General features: G+C 34.5%; 1 protein-coding gene across 2 annotated transcripts in view; it reads right to left on the reverse strand.

The window, feature by feature from the left end:
- Positions 1-9,277, reverse strand: part of ARI8 (IBR domain-containing protein) — a 40,674-nt gene extending 31,397 nt beyond the window's left edge. Inside the window, exons 1-6 of one of the 2 annotated variants that reach the window (XM_088218962.1) lie at positions 8,781-9,273; positions 7,439-7,563; positions 7,004-7,109; positions 6,770-6,860; positions 848-1,020; positions 117-221 (exon numbers count right to left, since the gene is read on the reverse strand). In XM_088218962.1, coding sequence (XP_088075088.1) covers positions 117-221; positions 848-1,020; positions 6,770-6,860; positions 7,004-7,109; positions 7,439-7,563; positions 8,781-8,975 — 795 coding nt within the window. In that variant the 5' untranslated portion in view covers positions 8,976-9,273. Of the gene's footprint in view, positions 1-116; positions 222-847; positions 1,021-6,769; positions 6,861-7,003; positions 7,110-7,438; positions 7,564-8,780 lie in introns of both variants that reach the window. The other variant, XM_088218969.1, reaches the window with a different exon arrangement.
- Between the last annotated feature and the right edge of the window lie 15,521 nt (positions 9,278-24,798).

The following is a 24,798-nucleotide window of genomic DNA, read 5'->3' on the forward strand; positions in this document are numbered from 1 at the left end:
AATTAAGAGTTCAAGGAAAAAAAATATAAAATTTCGGTATATCCATGAAAACTGCTAAAGCTAGGAAATGAACAAAAACTGGAATAGAGATTTATAAAAACTTCAATGAGACTCACATTCCAGCAAAAGCTGTAAGAACATCGACAGGTAACATCATAGCTCCCACTACCAACAATAAAATCCACAGCATACTCACAGCCTGGTGCTGGACACCATTTGGTCTGCAAAATATCCATATATTATTTGCCGAAGTACTGAGAAGGTAAAGATAATAGAATATTCCAACATTTTATAGGTGAAGTTCATTAATGCATCACCCAAGAAAAACAATGGCCACAATGATCCTTGGGAAAAAGATAAATAGGCATCCATTCATGACTAGAAGTAGAAATATGAGCAATCGTTATGTGTTAATTGGCGAAGAGAAAACTTCAAATTTGCAAATCTTCAGCACAAAGGACATATTCTGAAGGGATGAAGTAAATAACCAAGGCCAACAAATTAGCATCTCGAAGTAATTTTTGCTCAATTAGAACTTCTTTTTTTGAGATAAGGGAGATAACTGATTATATTGAATAATCTTCCATTGAAAACATTATTGTTAATTTAAAATAAAATGCAAAGGCAATGTGAGGGCCAAGAATTTTAAAAAGCCTAGTGAGAAAATCAGTATCACCGTTTTGATTGTTTTTCCAGGTCCTTTATTTTAAATGTTTGCATGCAAATAGAGCTGGCCAGCTGGATCAAGTGATATTTTATATAGGAAAAAATGGCATGATCACATGAGTTGCAAAGACAGGATAGGAATGTGTTATTGATACAACAAAACTTCTAAATTGATGACTACCTTTCTGTTATCCTCAACATAAGATCTAACAAAATAACGAGCATACTTCTGCTTGTCTTCAGCAGAAGCTAATGCATCGATCATATCTTTCCCAATAGCAGCCCCACAAGGCGGGTCAGGACACCGCAATGTCAAACATCCAGGACCGTCATTGATAGCTGTACTAATATAACCTGAAGAGATGAGGAATAGAAGCAAAGGCGATCAATAGTGAGAATGAAGTAGATGCAAAAAAAAAATGAACTGAAGCAACAAAATACCAACGTTAAGAAAATCACAAAGATAAAGATGTGTATGTAAATGCTCAGAGGAATGAAGAATAAGTTGTATAAACTTTGCTTCTGGAAAATTTTAATTAAGGAAGCAAAAGCAGGACTCACAATGTACAAAATAGGGATAAAATTTGTTGGAATTTCCTGTGGATTATAGTACATAGAATACTAAACTAAAATAAATCTACAAAGTCAATAAATGTTCAACAAAAACTAGACATTCGAAGCATGAGATCTAAGTATTTTCACAATCATTATTTCTCGTTGCTAAATATCTTATTCTTTCCCCTTTTTTGGGTAAAAGAAAAAGTATTTTTGAAGATTGGATAAAAAAGAAGTAAATGGATCACCTCCACTGCATCTTCTCCATCTCCCACAACCAACCTCCAGAAAACTGTTGATCCTTGGTTATGACAAGCATTCTATTTAGAGCTTCCATGATTATAATGAGAAAGAGGAGGAAGAGGCCTTGAGAAAACCTTAAAGCATCCAATCAAAATAGCCAAAAAAGGAAGAAAAAATGAAAGTCCTCATCCACAAACACCATCTATCAACAAACACAAGTCTCCTCAAAATATAGCACAGGAAAACCCACAACACATGTATCATAAGACTTCTCCATATCTAGTTTGTAACCCCTTCATAACATTCTTGTGTACCAAGTCATCTACTTCATTAGTGACCAGTATAGCATCCAAAATTTCCTTTCCCTCCATGAAAGCGTGTTGAGAAACATTCACCATCCTGCCCACTACCCAACCTAATCCTTTCGTCAGAACTTTGGCAATGAGTTTGTAGACCCAACCAAACTAATATGCCTAGATTCCAGGATTCTAAAAGCACCTTAAATTTTGAGGATTACAACCAAAAAAGTCTAATTGAGGCTCGAGGAAAAGGATCCCATCTGAAAATATATATATATATCAAATAACATTACCATAAGATCATTCTTATAAGTTTCCAATTTTCTCGTAGAAAAGGCATAGAGAATCCATCAATACTTGAGGCTTTATCCCCTATACAAGACATCATACTGAAATCACCTCCCAAAACTGCCCAAATCTTTTGTAAAAACATCACAGGAACATCTAGACCCGGGACTTTAGAGCTTTCAAGAACTGCCACCAGCCGTCAGCCTTGGAGACTTCAGGGATGAAGATTCTCCTGCGCGGCTCCCCAACTTAGTTCTATGTTCAACCCAAATGCCAACCGAAGCATTTAGTGCCCGCCCTTTCTGCTTTTAATGCAAGAACCTTCCCCTTTCTTCCATTAAAGTCCCCTAAAAAGTTGGCATCCCAGCTCTACCCCCCCCCCTCCCCTCCCCCCTCCTCCCCCCCCCCAAACAAAAGATGGAGCATCAAGTGTTTATTATTCTCAAACACTTTAATAGAGCCAATCCTCAACCTTCAAGAATGTAATGAAAGACTTATGCTCAATTACTAGAAATCACCAAGGATGAGAGACCAGAATGAGCAGTGGGAGGAAGACAGACCAAAAGAGCTTAATCTAGAATTTCTTTAGAGAGATAGAGAAATCTAAGTAAACTCCTCTAGGAAAGACATCAAATCAAACTAATATCTTCCCGCAAGAAATTGTGTTCTAAATGACTGTCAATACCCAAATCTAATATTGGTTAGGTTTGCAAGAAACAATTAATTGGGTTGCCTGGATAAGTGGAGATTAGTTAGAGATTAGTTGTAATTTATGTCTTACTGTTATTAGAGAAACTAAAATAAAAGAGAAGGAAATCAAGATTTTAGGAGCCAATTTCTGTAAACACAAATCCTTTTGAATTGAATCAGAAACTACACTCTATCTACTCTAATATTTTGTATTCTCTCATTTTTTTTATCTCTGAATCTTCTGTTCTTCTTTCTTATCTCTTCAACTCCTTTCTTCTTCTTCCATGATATACTTCCAAATTCTTCTTTAATTATTTCCACATCAAGAGAGGTTCCTGACAACGGTATCCGAGCATTAAGATTACAACGAGACATTTGCGGAGATTGCGATGATGGCTCATGACCAAAATGTACTCTCTTATCAACAGTGACCACAATAGCTCAACGATAAGGTGAAAGAAATTGACTAGAGGCTGAAAGATTTCAGGACAAAATTTTATAGATCACAAAGACAGTACGAGAACAGAATTGGTAAATGCTTCTCAGATTGCCAAAATGATAAAAGGACTTATTTTTAAAAAAATATAAAATACTAAAAAGACTTAATTGTCCTCCTATTTTTTCTTCAATGTCATTGTTGTTTAGCAAAGAAAGAAAAGCAAATGGATGTACATACCATGCAATCAACAATTTGGAATCTTCCTCTATTTTCTATAAGTCTAATTGAGTTACTAAGGGCTAGAGTTTTAAAGAGGAAGAAGGAGTTGTTCTCGAGAACCAACAACGAGCAAACAAAAGGATAGCAAGAATAGAGGACTTCATGAAACGATCAACGACAAGTCTACTTCCGCATTTGTTTCTATTGAATTCACCTATACCTTTCATGTGTGTGTTCAACTAACTTGGAGATTCATGATTTGCTCTTTGATTCACCTGCTCACAATCACTTGTTTCTCTTCCCATAGTCTTTATTCTAAGAGAATCTCTGGCTTGGTGTTATTGGAGACATGGAAGTTTCTATTGGTGTAGATGAAATCTACGTAAATTATAGGGTAGTAATTGAAAGATCGGTCAAGAAAAAACTTGAATTTGTTTCTAAAGAGTTATACAAGAATATTGAGAAGATTCTACATGACCATCCACACTAGGTGTTTGAAAAAATCCTTTACCCAAACAATAGGTTTTTTGGCTACTAATTGCAAATAAAGGAAAATTCATTATGTTTGCATATGACAAAGATGGACTCAAATCAATTGATATTTGGGTATATACTAAATTTCATCCCTATCAAATTGGTTTAGCTACATTAACTTGAAGATTCTTCCACACAAGACCATATCCAGTTCAATTCTTTCGCGAAAACCGATATTTTTTTTAAATAAAAAGCATAAATATGTATTAACAAGGTACCAACAGGGGTTACCACCCATTTACAAAAGAATTTACAAGTTTCTTAGGATATCAATAGCATCCCCAATGATGTCATATCCTAACCCAAGAGACCCAAAATAATTAAATAATCTATCTCCCGATCTTCCTTTATCTTTCTCTAAATCCTCAAACGCTCTCATATTCCTTTCTTTCTAAATGACCCAAAAAATGGTCAATGGAATTAGTTTTACAATATCTTTTTTTCAACCCAGCACCACTTCACCCCAAATCTCATCTAGAACCGAACCCCTTATTACCCAATTAAGGCCTAAAAGCCCATAGACCGTGCACCAAAGCTCATAAACAGCAGGACACCAAAGGAGAAGATGACAGCAGGTTACCTCCGCCTCTTTGCACATGAAACAGCCATTAACCAAAATCTGCCCCCTAGTCTTCAATTTATCTAAGGTCAGAATGCTCTCTCTGCATGCCTCCCACGCGAAAAAAGCAATCCTTGGGCGGCACCTTTGTTTTCCAGATCTGGTTGAAAGGGAAACTGGCGGTGCTGGCCGGTGCATTCCCAACAATGTGCCTATAAAAGGAACTCACAGAGAAATCTCCTTTCTTATTAATCTTCCACATTAATTGATCAGGTTCACTATTAATCTGAAATTGTGAAATCTTACACAGCAGCTCTTCATACTTTCTGATTTCCCAATCATTCAAGTTTCTAGTGACATTTACAGACCAGATGCATAAGCTACTTTCCACCACATAAGCCTCCTCCACCATGTCTTTTGATTGTGCAATGGCAAAGATTCTTGGAAAATTATTCTTGAGGCAGCCCCCCGCCAGCCACTCGTCATGACAGAATCTAATAATGTTACCTCTACCCAGCTTCCAACTAATGCATTCCCTGAATCTATGCCATCCCTTCTTGACATTCTTCCACAGGCCTAAACTGTGGCCTCTTCTATCCAGTCCCCCTGCCCCAGTCACCTCCAACCAATTCCATCTGGCCACAATGACCCTTCTCCACATTCTTCCATCTTCCTTCATGAATCTCCAAAGCCATTTACCTTGAAAAGCCATATTCAATTCCACCAGCAACCTAACAAAGCCACCCATTTTGAGAGGATTCTTTATTTCGGATCATTTAACCAAGTGATACCTCTTTTTCTCCTCTCCAACCCCCCCAATGGAAATGAAATTGAATGCATTCCAATTTTTTTGCAATACTAACCAAGATAGTCAAGGTAGCAAGGTAGTATATAGGGAGATTAGCAATGGTGCTTTTTATTAAAGTGTGTCTACAACCTTTAGATAAGAAATTCCTCTTTTATCCTGTAAGTCTACTCTCAAACAAATCAATCACCGGTTCTAATGTTTTCTTATCTTTAAACTTTGCACCTAGGGTACCCCAAGATATTTGATAGGTAGATTAGCTGTTTTGCACCCCAAAACCCTTCATGAAAACTGATTATAAGGCATTAGAATACGCAACTCCTGCCTATGGTGTCATATTTGTTTAAAAGGCAGCATTCATTATGGTGGCAATGAAGACTTGGGTAATCCATGAGTTACTGAATTCATCCTTGAGGACAAGGATGCTTTAATATGGAGGGCACTAGCAGGAACCAAATCTAATATTGGTTAGGTTTGTTAGAGATAATTTATTTCAAAAAAACGGAGGTCTGTTAGAGATAATTAGTTGGGTTGCCTGGATTAGTGTGACTGATTAGAGGTTAGTTGTAATTTCTGTTTTTAGAGAAACTAAAAGAAAAGAGAAGGAACTACAGATTATGGGAGAATTTTTGTAAACATAAATCCTTCTTAACTGAAAGAGAAACTACACTCTATCTCCTCTAATATTTCTTACTCTCATCTTCATTTTCTGATCTCTTCTGTTCTTCTCTCCTATTCTCTTCAAACCCTTTCTCCTTCCTTCATATACTTCCAAATTATACTTCAATTCTTCCCAAATCAGGACAGGTTCCTGATAGTCATCTCCATTTCCAAATTTAGCAAGTAGTTTTAATTATAACCCATCAGAGGAAAGACAAACTAGAAGAGCCTCATTTGGAAAAGTTAAGAGACAAAATTTCTATAGAGAGAGAGGGAAGAGAGAAAATCCATTAAAAAGCTCTATGGGAGGCATGGAAACAAATTAGTATATTTCTTCACAAAATTAAGTTCTAAACAATCGACATTTCCAAATTTAACTAGTTTTAATTAGATCCTCAAGGCAATATGGTCCTAATTTAAACTGCATATTAGTTTATTCTCTAATCTGATAATATTTGTGGCTCATGCTGAACCTTGTTATTTTGGCCATGAACCAAGCTATTGAGGGAGAGAGATAGAAAGACATAGAGACCACTATTGTTTTTGCAAAGAAAATTAAGAACACAATTATTAAAACATGTCCTTAAACATTACAACGAGATCATGTAAGACCATTGGATAAGCAAGTATCATGCAATTTTTTTTTTAATTTAAAACTGTGACATCATCCACAAGATTATCTTTCAGGTGCTCATATTTCTAGCAGTGTCATTCAGTCAAAAGAAAGGCATGTACATCAAAAATCATAAGCAGAAACTTAGCTTTGACATTCAAAGATGACAAAAACCAAAGGTGATGATCATAATACAAACCTGCCCAACATGAATTACAGAAGGGATGACCACAAGCAGCAGCATGCAATTTATCACAAGGATAGGTTTCGAAGCATATCCCGCAAGTCAACTATTCAAAATTAGAAACAAGTTAGAAGAAATCCAAATAAATAGACAGCATAGGGAATTGAATTCCAGGCAGTCTCCGATAGCTCTATCTTTCTTATGATTGTACTTACAAGAAACAGCATTAATTAATATTTGAAAGCTTACTTCTCTAGCCTCTGGAAACTCAACAACTGGTTTCTCCAATAACCCAACAGCCCTTCGAACCTTTTCTTCATCTGCAAACCATTCATCATGAACTTTGCTGACGCTCCTACAAATAGAACAAAAATATAAATTTTTTGAAACGTTATTGGATCAAAATGTAAACTTACAAAAACCTCACTGGCTTGACCATGATCAGGAGACATAAAAACTATAGTGGAATTTAATTTGTTGGTCAACAAAATAACTTTACATTGCATCTAGAGATATAAAGTGCATTATAATAAGGAGCTAATCAGGGAAAAACATCAAAGCAAATCACAAAATGGCCATAAGAAAAAAGTTGACAAATAAGTTAATTTGGTGCCACATAATCTATATGTTTGGACATAACAGTCAAGGATAAGAGAAGATGAAATGTCAGCCATACTACTTTACCAATTATAGTAGCGGAGCAGGATGCCAGCTGAAACCTTTGAGATTGAAAGCACAGCCGATATCCTCATAATATCATCCTCCTGACGCTGATGGATATCTGCTTCACTCAGGATAGTATAGTTTTGCTACCCAAAGAAAAAAAGAACCTTTAGCATGAGGAATTATAAAACTAAGACAAAAAAATTGGGACTAAAGAACTCAGCTTTTGAATTCATCGGGAGCAATGCACTTGCGGTAAGCAATGAGATAACAGCAAGAAGAGAAAACCAATGGCAGGAGAACAACATAAATGACAAGTCATATAACGGAAACTGGCAATTGTACGAATGTAAAATCACTCTCCCAGTTTAAGCTAAGGCATATACAGAGAAATAGAGAAACTTTCTATAACCGCAAAGATTTACTTATTATTCAGTTTCCGAAGAAAAATATTTGACATAATGGAGCCTAGGAATTTAGTTCTATTCGTAACACCGTTAGAAAAACATTTACATAGGACGTAATTCTGCATTGAGATCGTAGAAAGCCAAGCCCAACAGCCTCCGCCCCCAACCTTCCACGAAGAAAAAAAAAAGATATTTCTACTAGACTAACGTAAGAAATACACGTGCACCGCATTTAATACATATGGAATACAAATTAGCAGAAATGCCATGTGTCATGTACCTAATGTGATTTAAATTTAGTTAAGCATTTAGGAGTAAATTTCCAATAGACAGTTATAAATTATGCACCAAAGTGTTGCCACTTTTATGCAAAAGTCTTCTAGAACTTCTTATTACAAGACAAAACAAAACAATAACTTACAAATAGCATGGCAAGAAACTAAGAAACGAAAGAAACAAACAAAGATTACGACAAAGCTAACACGATATTATTATCAACGTGTATAAGATATAGGAATGAGTAATAATAACAGAGCGGTCTAGTAATTTTACATTGTCATGCATCACAGGTAACCCGGCATAATTATAGCAACATATTGTAATTGGATAAGCTTCTAATCATGCAACCCTGATAATATCCCAATATTGCATGTATTTCCGAGAACCATATTTCATTATCAAAGACAATAAAAAAGATCAAACATGTTGTTTATGTTTTCTTCTGGGGAACAACAATAGAAAAACACAGAATTAAAGAATTTAACAAGGGATTCGCTGGTAACAAATAAGGAGTGCTCAGCTAGCAAACAAGGGACACCACCCATTCACAGAAGCACTAACTAGCAGCATCCATTTTAGCAAAATAATAACCAATATAAACTAGACCTAAAAACTGAAAAGAATAAATATATACAGGTGTATAATTGCAAGTGAACTCGAGAGGGTACGGGCAGCACCTGGTGGCGATGAGAGTTAATATCATCTGAATCATCGGTATCGTGATCAATGAACTCATAATCAGCAACATCAGCATCGTCACTGTCAAAAGCATAGGCAGCATCGTCATCAGCGCCGCTGTAGAAATCATCATCGGCGGATTCGACGTCGTTATTATTGGCATCTTGCATGTCAAAATCATCCTCAGACTCCATTTAGCCGTTTCCCTTACTGGAACACAGTATCCGATCAAAAGACAGCTAAATCAAACGGAAACCCTAGAATTAAGAAAGAAGATAGAAAGAAATCGCTGAGAAAAGAGACGAAGCTGGTAGAAATGTAAATAAAAGGGGAATGGAGGGATGAAACGAGGACGGAAAGAGGTGAGAATTTGGAATTAGCCTTGGTTGATGAAAGGAATGAAGAGAGACAAGGAGAAGCTACTCTTTCTGGTAGAGAATGAAGGGGAAGATACCAAAAACATTAGGGGAATTGTAACTTTGAAGTACAGGAATAAATAAATTATCGGTGCAAGAAAAAAAAAAAAACAAACAAACAAGTAGCACTAAGTTTGGATTGGGAAAAGTGGAAAAAATAAATTAAATTATTTATTCACACTCTTTTCACTTAGATGAAAAACAACCATTAATCTTATATATATATATATATATATATATGTAAGATAATTAATATATTTAATTATCAAATTTCAATAATTATTAGAATAAATTATTTTAATAAATGATATTTTAATTTTTTACGCCTATAAAAAAAATATGCATTCCGACTTATAAATATTAATACATATTGCATGTGATATTTTCATTTATTATGTAATGTAATTAATATTATTTTAATTTACAAATTAAAAATAACAAATAAATACAGACAGTTCTTACATTATTTATATTCAGAAAATATATTTCAGAATAAAACTAAATAAATATTATGTATATATTTTAATAAACAGAAGAAGCTACCTAAAGGCATAGATATGTGCAAAAAGCTAGTTATATTTTAATTAGTTAAAATTAATAAATGAATGAAAATAAAATTAATAGAATAAAATAAAAGTAATTTTTGAAATAAAAGGAAAGGTTTTTATGTCATTTGTTAACTAAATTTGAAAATTAAAAAAAAAATATTTAGAAATAATATCTCATTTAAAAAATAAAAATTATAAAAAAAGAGTTTAAGAATATAATATAAGCTATATGGTTAATAATAAAATAGAAAATTCGTTTTTTATAATTTTAATTTTTTTATTACTTTTAAAATTATGAAGAAAAAAAAAACACTTATTTTTCTCTATTTTATTTACTAATTTTCAATTTTTATACAAAGAAAATAAATAGTTGTCAACATTACATCATTTTCTTTCAATTATTTATATTTCTCTCTATCCAAGCATAAATATATAAATAGATAGATGTGACATTTACAATTTCATTAAAATGGAGGAAGTTGGTGATAAATGAAATGAGAAAAAATTATTATATTAAAAATTCATCACTATATTAATCAAAATATTTTATTAATTATTTGCTTATAACTAATCAACTCATTTCATTTAGAGAAACTAAAATATATAAAATATTCCAACAATCATATAGATTATAATTAGAATAATTTATGTTCAAACTTGTACTTATTTAATTAAAAATTATGAGATTCTTACTTAAAATTATGAAAATTAAGTTTGTGTGTAATTATATATAAAATTGAATCAATATATTATAAATCCCACCAATTTTTTTAGATTTTGAAAAATAGTGTTACAATTCTAAATAAATTTTCATCATTTAAATAGTTTAACTTCTTTTTTTCAAAAAAAAATGGAGAAAAAAATTATAAACTCCAAAAAATAGCAAAATAGTGATGAAAAGGATTGAGAAAATAGTGCTGAAAGAGGTTAAAGCAACAAATGAAACATTCATTCTATCTCATACAATCATTATATAAAGCTTTTATTTATTACTATTCATTGCTTTAAAGAATTTTAAATTTTTAATACATACTTAATACTATTAAACTACTTTTCTTATTTTCTTCGGGTAGATATCAACTAAATGACAAGCTCACCAATAAAAAAATTTATTTGAGTTAAAAGGATGTTATTAGATTTACTCAAAATGGTAATTCATTGGATTTTTTTTCTTCTTATTTTCTCTTTCTTTCATTTTTTTCTTTTTTTTTTCAAACAATATAATAATAATATTGACAACAGCTGTATTGATAATAATATAAATTTAATTAAACATTTATTTAGAAGAAAAATTTAATCTAAAAAATAATAGATACGGCACATTGAAGCTTAGCTCAAAACTTTAGAAATGGGATTCTTGTGTATGTTTGAGATTCAAATGAGTTTGTATAAATATACTGTTTATAATTATTTTATTTTTCTAGAGCTTAATTGAAATGTATAAGAAATCTAATACAAGTCCGAGCAGAATGAGTGATTATTGAGAGAGTTTAAGAGAAAGAAACTTGAGAATGAGGAAAAAAGAATGACTTTCGTACTTTCATTAATTTATGAAAAAGGTACTTATACAAGAAATAAACTTATGGCTATTTATAACTTGACCCTTGTATTTCTTAAATTTATATCAAGTATCATATATTCTAAAAGTCTTCCCCCTCAAGTTGGAGTATATAGATCCTAGACACCAAACTTGACAATACCCTGCTGAAACTGAGAAAGATGAAGTATTTTTTTGTAAAATAATCGGCAAGCTAGTGAGAGGAAGACACAAGAAACAAACAAATGAGACCATCATAAACCTTTTAGCGAATAATGTGGCAATTAATTTCGATGTACTTTGTATGCTCATGAAAAATAGGAATCTCTACAATTCTTATGGCAGACAAATTATCACGCTACAATCATGCAATAAGAGAATTAACATGTAAAGCAACGAGCAAAAAATGTAACCACTGCAATTCACACGTAACCATGGTCGCAGCTCGATACTCTGCTTTAAAAGAAGACCGAATAATAGTTTGTTATTTCTTAGCCTTCAAAGATATAAAAGAATCACCCATAAAGATACATAGCACAAGCACCCGAAAACTTTTAGATGCCTATATGAAGGAGTTGAATGAAACAACATTTTAAATGGAGTATTATTGTTGATCATTGGAGAAGGCCATAGATTTATCAAATAAACTGCATGCATCACACTATCTACCCATAATTTTTTGGGCAAGCTAGCTTGGAACGCCAAGGATCTCGCCATATTTAAAATGTGTTGGTGTTTTTGCTCCGCCACACCATGTTGTTGTGGTGTGTATGGACAAGAACACTGATATATCACTCCTTTCTTAGCAAAAAAATTAGTCATATTGAATTTTTTACTATTATCGATGCAGACACACTGTCTTTGTATTGTATTATGTTTCCATATATATAAAGAAGTTAATCACTATATTTCTTACCTCTCATTTTGTTTTTATTGGATATATCTATGTATACCGACTTTTGTCATCAACAATAATAAGAAAGAAATAAAGATCATTAATGGAAAAAACGAATAAAAGACTCCCAAAATATCAATGTGTATAGTATCAAAACATAATTTACTTATTGAAGTACTCATAGAAAATGATAATTGTTTTTGTTTTACAAAGTGACACACATCATAAACAAATAAATTATAGTAAGGAATAAATTTGTCTATTTGATGAATTATATGTAGTATTTGCGTAGAAGGATGATCAAGACGCAACTGCCATAAAACATGGTTATTAACTAGATTATGAGAGTGAGAAAATTTAAAATTTGTAACATAATGGGTTTTGATTCAATAACATTTACAGTGTTAATCTTTCTAGCCACAAGGTAATATAACCCTTGCCTCTCTTCAGCTAAACCAATCTCCTTCTTGGTGTGAGTATTGTGGATAATACAGTAAGCATTGTGGAAAGTCAAACAAAAAGGAAAATTTTTTAACAATTTACTTACAGATATTAAGTTGATAGAAAAACAAGGTGTATATAAGGCATTATGGAGAATTAACATATGTGAAAGACAAACACCACTGATGTAACTGACAAGAACTAATTGTGAGTTAGGCAATTTAACATACATGTTTGCAACAGGTCTACACATAGTAAACATTTTAATCGAGCAAATTATATGGTATGAAGCACATGAATCAATAATCTATTCATTCGATGAAATATGAAAGGGTAAGGAAGAATTAATACCTTGTGTGTGTGTAGGTTGAAAAGTGGCAGAGTATTTACTTGCGAGATGACATTTTTGTTTGATGCAGGTGTAGGTGCATATGTAGTTGTAGACATAAAAGGTTGAATCAAAGCTAGAATTTTGTGATATAAGTCTTTACTAATTAGAAAATACAAATCTTTTATAATGTTGGCCTGAGAATTGAATTTAACCTGAAAGTTCTTTTATTCATGATTGTTATCTATCAACTGACTACTTGTTTGATTAACAGATAATATATTTCTTATCTTAGGTTTGTAACCCAGAGGATAGCCATATTTCTTATAACATTTCTCTATTGTATGTTCAACAAAACCACAATAAGTATAGGTTGGTCTTTTACTGTTAGTATTAGATCCTCCATGACATTTCTTATTTTGTTCGCTACTATTCCTCTATTATGAATTAGAGTTGGTGTAAAAAAAGACTAGACTCATACTGTGATGCAAAATTTCTAACATTGAGACTTCTTTCATTTTGTAAACCATAACAAACACTTTGTTTATTTGTCAAAGATTTCATCATGACAATTTGTGATCTGACTACACTAAAATGTTCATTGAATTCTTTTAGAAATCTTATCATCTTATCTTATCACTATAGCACCTATATGCATTTTTCACATCAAGACATTCATAGGCAGATCTCGGTTGCAAATTGACTAGTTCATCCCATATGATTTTAATATGAGTAAAATACTTAGTCACAGAATAAGTGTCTTATTTCATAGAGTAGATTTCATCCTATAATTCGTTAATCCGAACTAAGATACTTCAAATGAATCTATCACGTAAGTCTTTCCAAAAATTCTTGGCGTAATCAATATAAACCACGTTGTGTGCAATAAATGGCGTGATAAAATTTTATTTGTTTTCACTTCTAACATGATGGGATGGTAGTAGACGATATTCAAATGGTAAATTTGAGATGTATTTTAAAAACCATCGAATCGGTAGTATTTGACGGGCTGATAATTTTTTTCATGTTATACCCTCATAAAATATACTTAGTTTTCATTATACCCTCCTAAACAAAAACCCTATTTCTCTTCTCCTTTCTTCATTCATGCCTCATGCCAAAGGGAGAACGACCGCTCTACTTCTTCTTTTTCTGCTTCTTCGATCCCTGCTTGCCCTTCTTTTTTTTCGATCCCTACTTGTTCTTCTTCTTTTTCTTCTTCGATCCCTGCTTGTTCTTCTCTTTCTTCTTCGATCTCTGCTTGTTCTTCTTCTTCAATTGCTTCCAAACATTGGGTCTTTGCTTCTACTTCTAATTTTCATTCTTCACCTTCTAGATCAGTAAATATTTTATCTTTTTTTCTTTGATTTTATCCTATATTGCTATCAATATTTTGTGATTTGTTTTGTTATCAATATTCTGTATGTAAATCGTTAGGAGAAATATTAAGGTTTAAATCGTTAAGATAAACATATTGGTAGTTGAATCTTTCTTTGAATCCATGAAGGGTGTTTGAAAGGGGAGTAGCTAGTATTATCTAATTTTGTTATTTAATCTTTTTGAGTTAAGTTTACTTCGTTGGCATCACTTGTTCACCTTTTTCATTGATTTCTTATATGTGTTTGCTTTTATATCTTGTAGAATATGATATAGATTCTGTTCTGGAAGCTCTGAATTTTTTGTTTATCATCTTATACTTTCTCTGTTTCCACTCAGTTCTTTTACCATGTTTTGTTGGGAGGATGATGATTTCTTTAAACTGCTAGGTGTATCCATAAAGGTAAGGTAATGATAAGATTTGAGGTGTCATAACTTATAGATTGAAACGACTTATGATTTTGGCGCCATTGTAAAATCTAGGTTTAATAGTGGAGCAATGACTCTGTTATTTTACCTTGTTTTGTTTTATTGGGAGGATGGTGGATTCTTTAAGCTGATTATAGTATTTGTGAAGATTAAAGTAATGGCAGGGTTTAAGGCTTCGTAGGCTTATAGATAATAGTCTTTTACAATTTCTTTATATATTGACGTTAGGTAACATGTACCAGTTTGGTGCCTTTTGAAATCTTAGTTTAATTATATTTGCCTGTGTCATTTCTAGAAAGCTAACTAGGTGTAGAAAGCTGTGGCTTTGATGTTTATGTCGCTGATTCTTAGCCTTTTAGATTTTTTTTTCATGTTTTTGCTGTATAATTTCTACATATTGATACATTTTATTGATGAATTGTTTTCATATAAAAGGATTACATGTTTTTGCTGTATAATATTCGACTCATTGTTTGGTTTTGTTTCAGACATTTTGTATCGTTTATGTTCACACATAAGGTAAGAAAGATAGATATTTTGATAGGTATAATTATTTTAATATGTCAGTTTATCATACTTTATGGACTAGTAGTTTATAGAAGGCGCGAAATAAGTTCTAGGCTTTCTCATGAATTAAGATTAGATGGAGAGAAAGCTCAAGATAAACTTATACAAAATTTGTTATCAAGTGAGTTTTGTCAATATATAATTAGGATGAAAGCTCTATCTTTTATGAATTTATGTTATTTACTAGTTATAGATGGTGGACTTAGGCCTACCATTCGTATAACTGTAAAGAAACAAATACTTAAGACACTTTACGTATTATGACATAATGAGAGAAATAAAGTCATATCTTGAATTTTTCGACGATCCGGAGAGATAACAAGTCGTTATTTTTATAATATGCTATGATGTATAGTATATATGGCCGATAAATTTATTAGTCAGCTAAATAGATCACGAGTGCCTCTAAAAATAGCCAATAATCCTAAATTCTTTCCATTTTTTAAGGTTTATATATAAGTTATATACGTTTAATTAATTCTTTTAACATATGTGTATGTTTAACTAATTAGTAAATAATTAATTTTAGGATTGTGTTGGTGCAATTGACAAAACATACATACGTGTTAAAGTATCTAAAAAAAATGCTTCACGGCTTCGTAGAAGAAAAGATTTCCCCACCCAAAACCTGTTGGCAGCTTTATATATTTGATTTAAAATTTTCATACGTCTTAGCTAGGTGGGAGGGAGCCATATCAAATTCAAAAGTAATAAAAAATGTGTTAAACAGAGTTGATGATCCTCTAATAATTTTCGAAAGGAATTAAAATATATTTAACTTTAATATGTAATGTGTACCTTTGAAAAAAATGTTATAATTTAATTTATTCATTGCTTATAGTTTTACCTTGTGGATATTGGGTTCATATTGCGGGGTGGATTAATTACACCATATAGAGGAGAATGTTACAATTTGAGTGAATACTCTAAGACTCCATCACGTAATACTCGTGAGCTATTTAATCTATAATTTTTTTCTTTGCGTAATGCAATTGAACGTGTCTTTAAAGTTCTAAAGAAATATTTTTCAATTATCTAAAACTCGACTGAATCTCATTATCGGATTAAGATTGTTAATACCATTATATTTGTTTGTTGCATTTTATATAATGATTTATGGGGAGAGGATCAAACTGATGAACTTCTTCTAGAGATTGATAAAGAACTTCGAAATGTTTCTCCAGACGAACAAAGTACATGTAACTTTAGGGACAGTACTGAGGAAATGAGAAAATGTGAAGCAATTAGAGATGCAATAGTAGTTGATATGTAGAGTGATGACATTTTGTGCAGTTTATGACATTTATATAGTTTATGATATTTGTATGGTGTATGACATTTATATGGCTTATGACATTTATGTAACTTTAATATTTTAATTGAATGCTACAATTTGTAATTTATTTTGTTGTAATTATATTATATTTTTTTGCATATGATTATAATTGGTGTTTTCATATATGTTTTAAAAAATGCCTAGGAGGAACAGACATGCAGATAGAGGAAGTAAGGCTATCTAGTGGACAGATTTTATGGATGAAGTCCTAGTAAACTCCTTTTACAAGTAACATTTGTGTGGTCGTAGATCAAGTGGGATATTCACAACACACGCCATTGATTGTGTACTTACAAAATTGAGGAATGCATTTCCATATATGGATATTGATAAAGACTGGATACACAATCGTATAAAAAATTTAAAAAGGCAATTATCAAAATGTTATGATGTTTTCAAACATGGAATGATGATTTTGCTTGGAATCCAGCAACTGAAAGCTTCGAAGCAGAAGACAAAGTTTAGGTGCAACTAATAAAGGTAAATCTCTTAGTTTACCATATGTTGCCATATTTTATACTGTTCAAATATTAATATATTTATTCATCCTAGGCTCAACTCCAAACATCGGAATTGAAAAACAACCGTGTGCGAAATTATGAGAAAATGTTAGAAATGTATGGAAGCAATAGAGCTAGTTAGTCTACAAGTGAGACACCCCTAAACCCCTAAGAATAAAGGACGAGGAGTTAGGATGAACATGATCTGGATGCTATAAGTGAGACATCACTTACCTAATATTTAAGTGGTAATTTTAATTTTCATGGTCGGGATACTTCATGTGAGACTCTAACGTCCGAAACTCCTACTTCCAACTCGAACCTGAGGTGTAAGAGTCTTCCAAGCTAAAGTAAGCGAGACTTTTGACAACGGTATATAAAGAAGAATATCTAGCTGAAGTCTGAACTATTTCAAATTCAGTGAAGGAAATATTAATAATTCCAAAAACGTCTGTTTCAGTAGAAGAGCTATATCAAGATGTTTCTCACATGAATTTAAATCCTCTTCTAGAAACAAAATCTTTTATGCTACTTATGGATAAACCAAACATGGCTAAAACTTTAATGACTTGTCCTCCTGATTGGTGTAGTTTTTTAATGACCAATTTGCTTTATTTACTAGACAATGACTAATATTAAATATCAAGTTTGAATATTTTTTATTTGTTAGTTTACTGGTTTTTATTCTTTACTTTCTTCGAATTTTCAAATAATTGAAAATGGAGGTTGTTATTGCCAAAATGCAAAACTATTATGGATTTAGGAACCTTTGTCAAACTATGTTGGATGTTTGATACATAAATAAAAAAATGGATGAATCTTATTATTCTGATGGTCTAATTTGTTGTTTTGGAGTGATTAATTTATGTTAAATCTATAATTTTTTCTTTCTTTACTTGTTTGTGCACAATATTTTTATTATTTATATTTTTTAAATGGTTTTAGTTTAATGTAGTATTTATTTAATTCTAAAGTAATTTGATAATAGAATATAAATATTTTTTCATAATTGAATATGAATATGAGATATCTACATATGTATATATATATATATATATATATATATACTGTACATTTTTGTAAAAAAATAAATTTAAAAATTTAAAACTAATAAAAAAAATATGATTGCATACATGAAATTCCAATGATGATTAATTTTTTAAACAAAATTAATTAATAAATTAACTCATAAAAAATGATTATTTCAAACACATTTTAATTTTTTATTTCTTAAAATAATTTTAGATTTAATATAATAATATATAATTATAACCATTTATTTATAATATATAAATAATTTTATTTGTATTAAAATTTAATTAACGTGATGATATAAATAATAATTATTTATATTATCAAATATAAAAATTTAATTCGATTATGTATAATTTATTTATTTAAATACAAAGTTAATTATATTTTTTTATAATTTATTTTTTGTCATTATATACTTGTTATATACTATTTACTATTACATATACTAAGACATGGGTGAAATAGTAATTTAACTGAAAATACAACCATAACATCTTATCATTCAAATAAAATAGTTGTCATTAACATATATTAATATATAATCATCAAATCATAAAAATATTTTGTCATTCCCATCCTATGTTATAACACCCGGGACCGAGATAAATTTTTTCAACTTATATAATATATAAATATAATTTGTAACGCCCGGGAATTGGAAGAGAAAAAAAAAAAAAAAGGGGGGGGGCCCACGTCAGCAGACCCAGTCAGCAGTCCCGCTCAACCAGGACCTGCCACGTGGCAAAACCACGTCGACCAGGGACGGATCACGTTGGCGATCCACATACGCGCGATTGGACGGTCCAAATCAAGCGTACATACAGACGGCCCAGATTAAAATCACACGGACGGCACAGATTTAATAAAAAAAAACGGACGACCCAGATTAAAACAAAATGGACGGCTGGGATCAAAAGGGAAAAGGGTATAAATAGAACCCCCACACCAAACCACAAAAACCCTAGCCGCCTGCCCTCGCCGGAGAAGACGAACCAGACGCCGGAGACGCTGGCCGCCGCCACCCGCCGCCGCACCGGGGAGATTTCCGACCGCCGATCGAGGTAAATTTCATACCCCGACTCATTTTTCCACGCTGATTTCCCCTGTGGCCAAATCGGAGCCAAAATCCCGACCAAACGGCCGAAACCCAGCGGCGCCGCCGCGCCCCTTCTCGGTTTTTGCCTCCGATGAGGCCCTTCCCAACCTCCGTTTGATGCAATTTTTATATCACCGTAATCACCATTCTTTTCTCTACAGGTTGATCGGAGCCGAATCACCAAAACACGAACTTCACTGGAGAGCCGCCGCACCCGGGAGCACCGTCGCCGGTAAGCTTCGGTTTTTCGTAATTTTTTGGCCCCCCGAGGGCCCTAAGGTTGTTTTATCACAAGGATCGATGCAAGTGTGGCCGAATTCGGCCGGAAACGGCCGAAAATGGCCAAACCGAGGCGAATCACCGCCGCTTGCGGCGGCGCCGTTGCCGGAGCACGGCGGAGCCGCCGTGCCGGAATTGCGATATTGGCCAAAAAGGGGCCCTGGGCCTAATTTGGGATTTTTTGGAACACGTGCAGGTACCAGTAGTGCGTTTCAGTTCCCCAGAAAAAATTCAGGAAAAATTAGGGACAGCCTGTAGGCACACTGTGAAGCCGTGTTCGGACTCCGAAACGAGTAAGGACCCCTCACCCTATTTCCTATCACGGTATTAAAGTTCAATAAATGATAAAACGGTATTTCATGAATCAATAGATGTGTGAAATTGTTTAAGGTCGCTAATGGAGCCCGAGTTTAGTGTGTTTGTCAGTTAACTGTTATTTGGCCTATTTTACAGTTTTAAATGCAGTATGAGGTTTGATGTTTTCATTTTATAGTTTCGTGTGCATATTTTACTGTTTTATTGATTATGGATTGAATGACTAGGATATTGATGCTGTATGTTGTTTGTTTGGCATAAATTACTGTTTTGCTTGTTTGTATGTGGATTAACGATGCTGATTGAGAAAAAAGAGAATGAAAGATTATGTAAATGGGTAATTGTATAATGTGGTCAGCCTGACTAGATATCCTGGGAGATGGTGGACGGATCGGGTCCGTAGGGAACCCTACCGGGATTGTGGTCTCCCATACCGGACGGGGTATGGAGATCTTATGTGTTTTGGCGCCCATACCGGACGGGGTATGGGGACGGCCCTGGAATCTGTTTTTCAAGTGTTAAGGGTTAACGGGTAGCGGGACACCTATGGATCCCCATGGATACTAGTGGGCTGGTAAATGAGGAAAATATATTGTGTAATGATTGAATTTGTAGCGCCCGGTCCAAGAAGGAGAAGGAAAAAAAAAAAAAAGCCACGTCGGCAGCCACGTTAGCAGGCCCGGTCAGCAGTCCCGGCCAACCAGGGCCTGCCACGTGGCAAGACCACGTCGCTCCAAAAAGGGGCCACGTTTGCGATCCGCGTGGGTGCGATCCGACGGCCCAGATCAATCGCGCGATCGGACGGCCCAGATACAATCGCACGGACGGCCCAGATTCAATCAAAAACGAACGGCCCAGATTAAAACGAAATGGACGGCTGAGATCAAAAGGCAAGGGGTTATAAATAGAACCCCCACACCAGACCACAAACCCTAGCCGCCTGCCGCTCGCCGGAGAAGACGAACCAGAGGCCGACCGCCGCCACCCGCCGCCGCACCGGGGAAATTTTCGACCGCCGATCGAGGTAAATTTCATACCACCGACTCATTTTTCCACGCTGATTCCTCCTGTGGCCAAATCAAAGCCAAAATCCTGGCCAAACGGCCGGAATACGAGGCCGAAGACCAGCGGCGCCACCGCGCCCCCTCTCAGTTTTTGCCTCCGACGAGGCCCTTCCTGGCCTCCGTTTGATGCAATTTTTATATCACCGTGATCATCATTCTTTTCTCTACAGGTTGACCGGAGCCGAATCACCAAACCCCGAACCTCGCCGGAGAGCCGCCGCACCCGAGAGCGCCGCCGCCGGTAAGCTCCGCTTCTCCGTGATTTTTTTGGCCCCCCGAGGGCCCTAGGGTTGTTTTCTTGCAGGGACCGATGCGAGTGTGGCCGAATTCGGCCGAAAACAGCCAACCCGAGGCGAATCGCCGCCGCTTGCGGCGGCGCCGTCGCCGGAGCACGGCGGAGCCGCCATGCCGGAGTTGCGATATTGGCCAAAAAGGGGCCCTGAGCCTAATTTGAGATTTTTTGGAACACGTGCAGGTACCGTTAGTGTGTTTCAGTTCCCCGGAAAAAAATCAGGGAAAATTAGGGACGGCCTGTAGGCGCACTGTGAATCGTATTCGGATCCCGAAAACAAGTAGGAGCCCTCACCCTATTTCCTATCACGGTATTAAAGTTCAAAATAATAAAACGGTATTTCTTGAATTAACGAATGTGTGAAATTGCTTAAGGTTGCTAATGGAGCCCGAGTCTAGTGTGATTGATGATTTACTGTTATTTGGCCTGTTTTACAACTTTAAATGCAGTATGAGGTTTGATGTGTTTATTTTATAGTTTCGTGTGCAGATATTACGTTTTTATTGGTTATGGGTTGAATGATTGAAAAACTGATACCGCATGTTGTCTGTTTGGCATGAATTACGATTTGCTTGTTTAAAATGTGAATTGATAATACTTACTGAGGAAGAGGAAAATGAAAGATTGTGTAGACTGATAACTGTATGATGGGGTCAGCCTGACTAGATATCTTGGGAGATGGTGGACGGACCGGGTCCGTAGGGAACCCTACCGGGATTGTGGTCTCACATGCCGGACGGGGTATGGAGATCTTATGTGTTTTGGCGCCCATACCGGACGGGGTATGGGGACGGCCTGTTTCACCCTCATACCGAACGGGGTATTGAGGTTTATGGTTTTGGCGCCCATACCGGACGGGGTATGGGGACGGCCCGTTTCACCCTCATACCAGACGGGGTATTAAGGTTTATGGTTTTGGCGCCCATACCGGACGGGGTATGGGGACGGCCCTGGAAACTGATTATGAATGTTAAAGGTTAACGGGTAGCGGGACCCCTATGGACCCCCATGGATACTAGTAGGCTGGTAAATGAGAAAAGGATATGTTGTATAATGATTGAATTACAAAAGGCGTGATAAGTGCTATGTTTTACAACTTATATTATTTCTTGATTGTGATAATGTTATTATTTTTCTTATATTGTTTCATGAATTCCACCGAGGTAAGTGGATGGTAAAGGTTTTATCATAAATAAAAGGATTTGTTGTAAATCATGCTCCATTGGTCTTTTGTGTTTTTCTACCCACCTTTACCTCCGTGACGGCGAGATATCGTGATGTTCTTACTGGGCTAGTGTAGCTCACTCCTTATTTAACAATTTCAGATTAGGAAGACATGGTTCCCGAGCCCGTTCCGCAGGAGGACGACGAAGGGGATGCCTAGAGACTCTGTAGTCATACTCATAGTTTTATTTTCGAGTTTCTCTTTTAGTTAGCTTAATCTTTTATATTTTAAGTACGTTTTTGGTTTTCATGTAAGGGATGTTAACTGAAATTTTGATCTCGCTTCCGCATTATATGTGTTTAAATACTCATTCCATTTTAACATTTCCGGGGCCGTTACAGAATTACAAAAGGCGTGATAAGTATTATGTTATACAGTTTATAATGATTTCATGATGATGATAATGTTATTGTTTTCGTATACTGTTTTATGAATTTCATCGAGGTAAGTGAATGGCGAAGGATTTATTATTGATAAAAGAATTTCTTGTAAATTATGCTCCATTGGTCTTTTTGTGTTTTCTACCCACCTTTACCTCCGTGACGGTGAGATATCGTGATGTCCTTACTGGGCTAGTGAAGCTCATTCCTTATTTAATCATTTCAGATCAGAAAGACATTGTTCCCGAACCTGTTCCGTATGAGGACGACAAAGGGGACGCCTAAAGACTCCATAGTCATATTCGTAGCTTTTACTTTCAAGTTTCTCTTTTAGCTAGTTTGATCTTTTATATTGTGTAAGGGATGTTAATCGAATTTTTGACTTCGCTTCCGCATTTGATATTTTTAATACACATTTCATTTTAAAATTTTCGGGGCCGTTACATAATTAAATTTATTTTAATTTAATTCTTATTAAATTTTTGATAAAAAATAAAATATAAACGAAATTAAAAAGTAATTCTGAAAAAAAGTAGTGAAATTATGAATAAGGGGGATGTTTTTTAAAAGAAAATTTGAAAACAAGGGGTGAAATCATTAAAAAAAAAATGGTTACGTGGGACGACCACGTCAGCAGCCACAGCAAACCAAAACATGCCGCGTGGTAGCGATGCTGACATCGGCTCCAGCAAGAGGCCATGCGGGTGATACGCGTGCTTAGGTGATCTGACGGTCCAGATCATATCTCGCGTGCATGGACGACTTATACATTTTCCCTCCAAGCATAATCCAATGATCAGATTTAATCTGATCGTGCAGCTTAGATTCATTTCCGAATAAGAAGGATCCAACAGACAGGAAAAAGCTACGTGTCTCCGCACGGACGACCTAGATCGACTCGGAGAAAGTATTTAAATGTCGCGTTCTAGGGAACCCTAATCCTGGCTGCCCCAGTCCTCGTCGGTATGCTTTAGTTTTTTGTCTTTTTCGGCCAACCAAGGCCTCATAACTCGTTGTTTTGCAGGTTTACGGGTAAAATCGACCTAAACTGGCCTAAACCGGCTGAAACCGGCCAGGTTGAGGCGAAACGCCGCCGTGGGCGGCGGAGCAGGCACTGTTGTGCCGGAACTCTGAAATTGTGAAAAGGTTTTCTAATGCCTATTTTGGCCTTTTGGGGTATTTTTGGATATGTGATAGGTGTTTTAATTTTCGTAAAAAAAAAAAAATTCAAAAAATGCAGGAGTCGTCAGGAGGCATAGTGGAGAGCACGGTATTTCGTACACTGATCTAGGGTAAGAATCTTTCACCCTTTTTTCGGTTACGTTAAATTAAAGTTTAATAATCAATAATACTGTATTTTGTGAAAATTAAAAAATTTTAAAATTAATTACAGGTCACTAATGGAGCCGTAATAGGTCATTGCATATTTGCTCAAGTTACAGTCTATTTTCTCTTATACTACCTAAAATGCTTACTATTACGTTGTGTGCATTAATGCTAGTTTTAACTGCCTTCTCGGTTATTTAATTTACATAACTGCATAGTCCCAATTTGTTGGTTCGTTTTACAATAAATGTCTCAATTATGTTATTTTGATTTATATATCGTCTCTTTGCATCATTACTGCTGATTTGCAGATATGAAATGTTGATATGTAATTTGGTGATTGATTAATGGTGTGAGTCTACGTATGAGAGGCTTACTGGGTACCTTAGGAAAGGGTGGACGGACATGATATATAGGAAAAATTCTACTGTGAATATTATCTCAGTCGAACGGGGTTGAGAAGTCCTATACCGAAAGAGTTTGGGAGATATAGTTTATGTAATACCCGGACATAAAAATTGGTTCGGGATAATCTTTTTTATTTGTAAAAATTATATAAATAATTAATGTAATTTTATTTCAATATAATTTTGTTAAATTTTGAGAAAAAAATGAATTAGAGATGGAATTA

This window comes from Carica papaya, chromosome 1, assembly GCF_054855325.1.
Source record: "Carica papaya isolate Zhongbai chromosome 1, ASM5485532v1, whole genome shotgun sequence".
NCBI lineage: Eukaryota > Viridiplantae > Streptophyta > Magnoliopsida > Brassicales > Caricaceae > Carica > Carica papaya.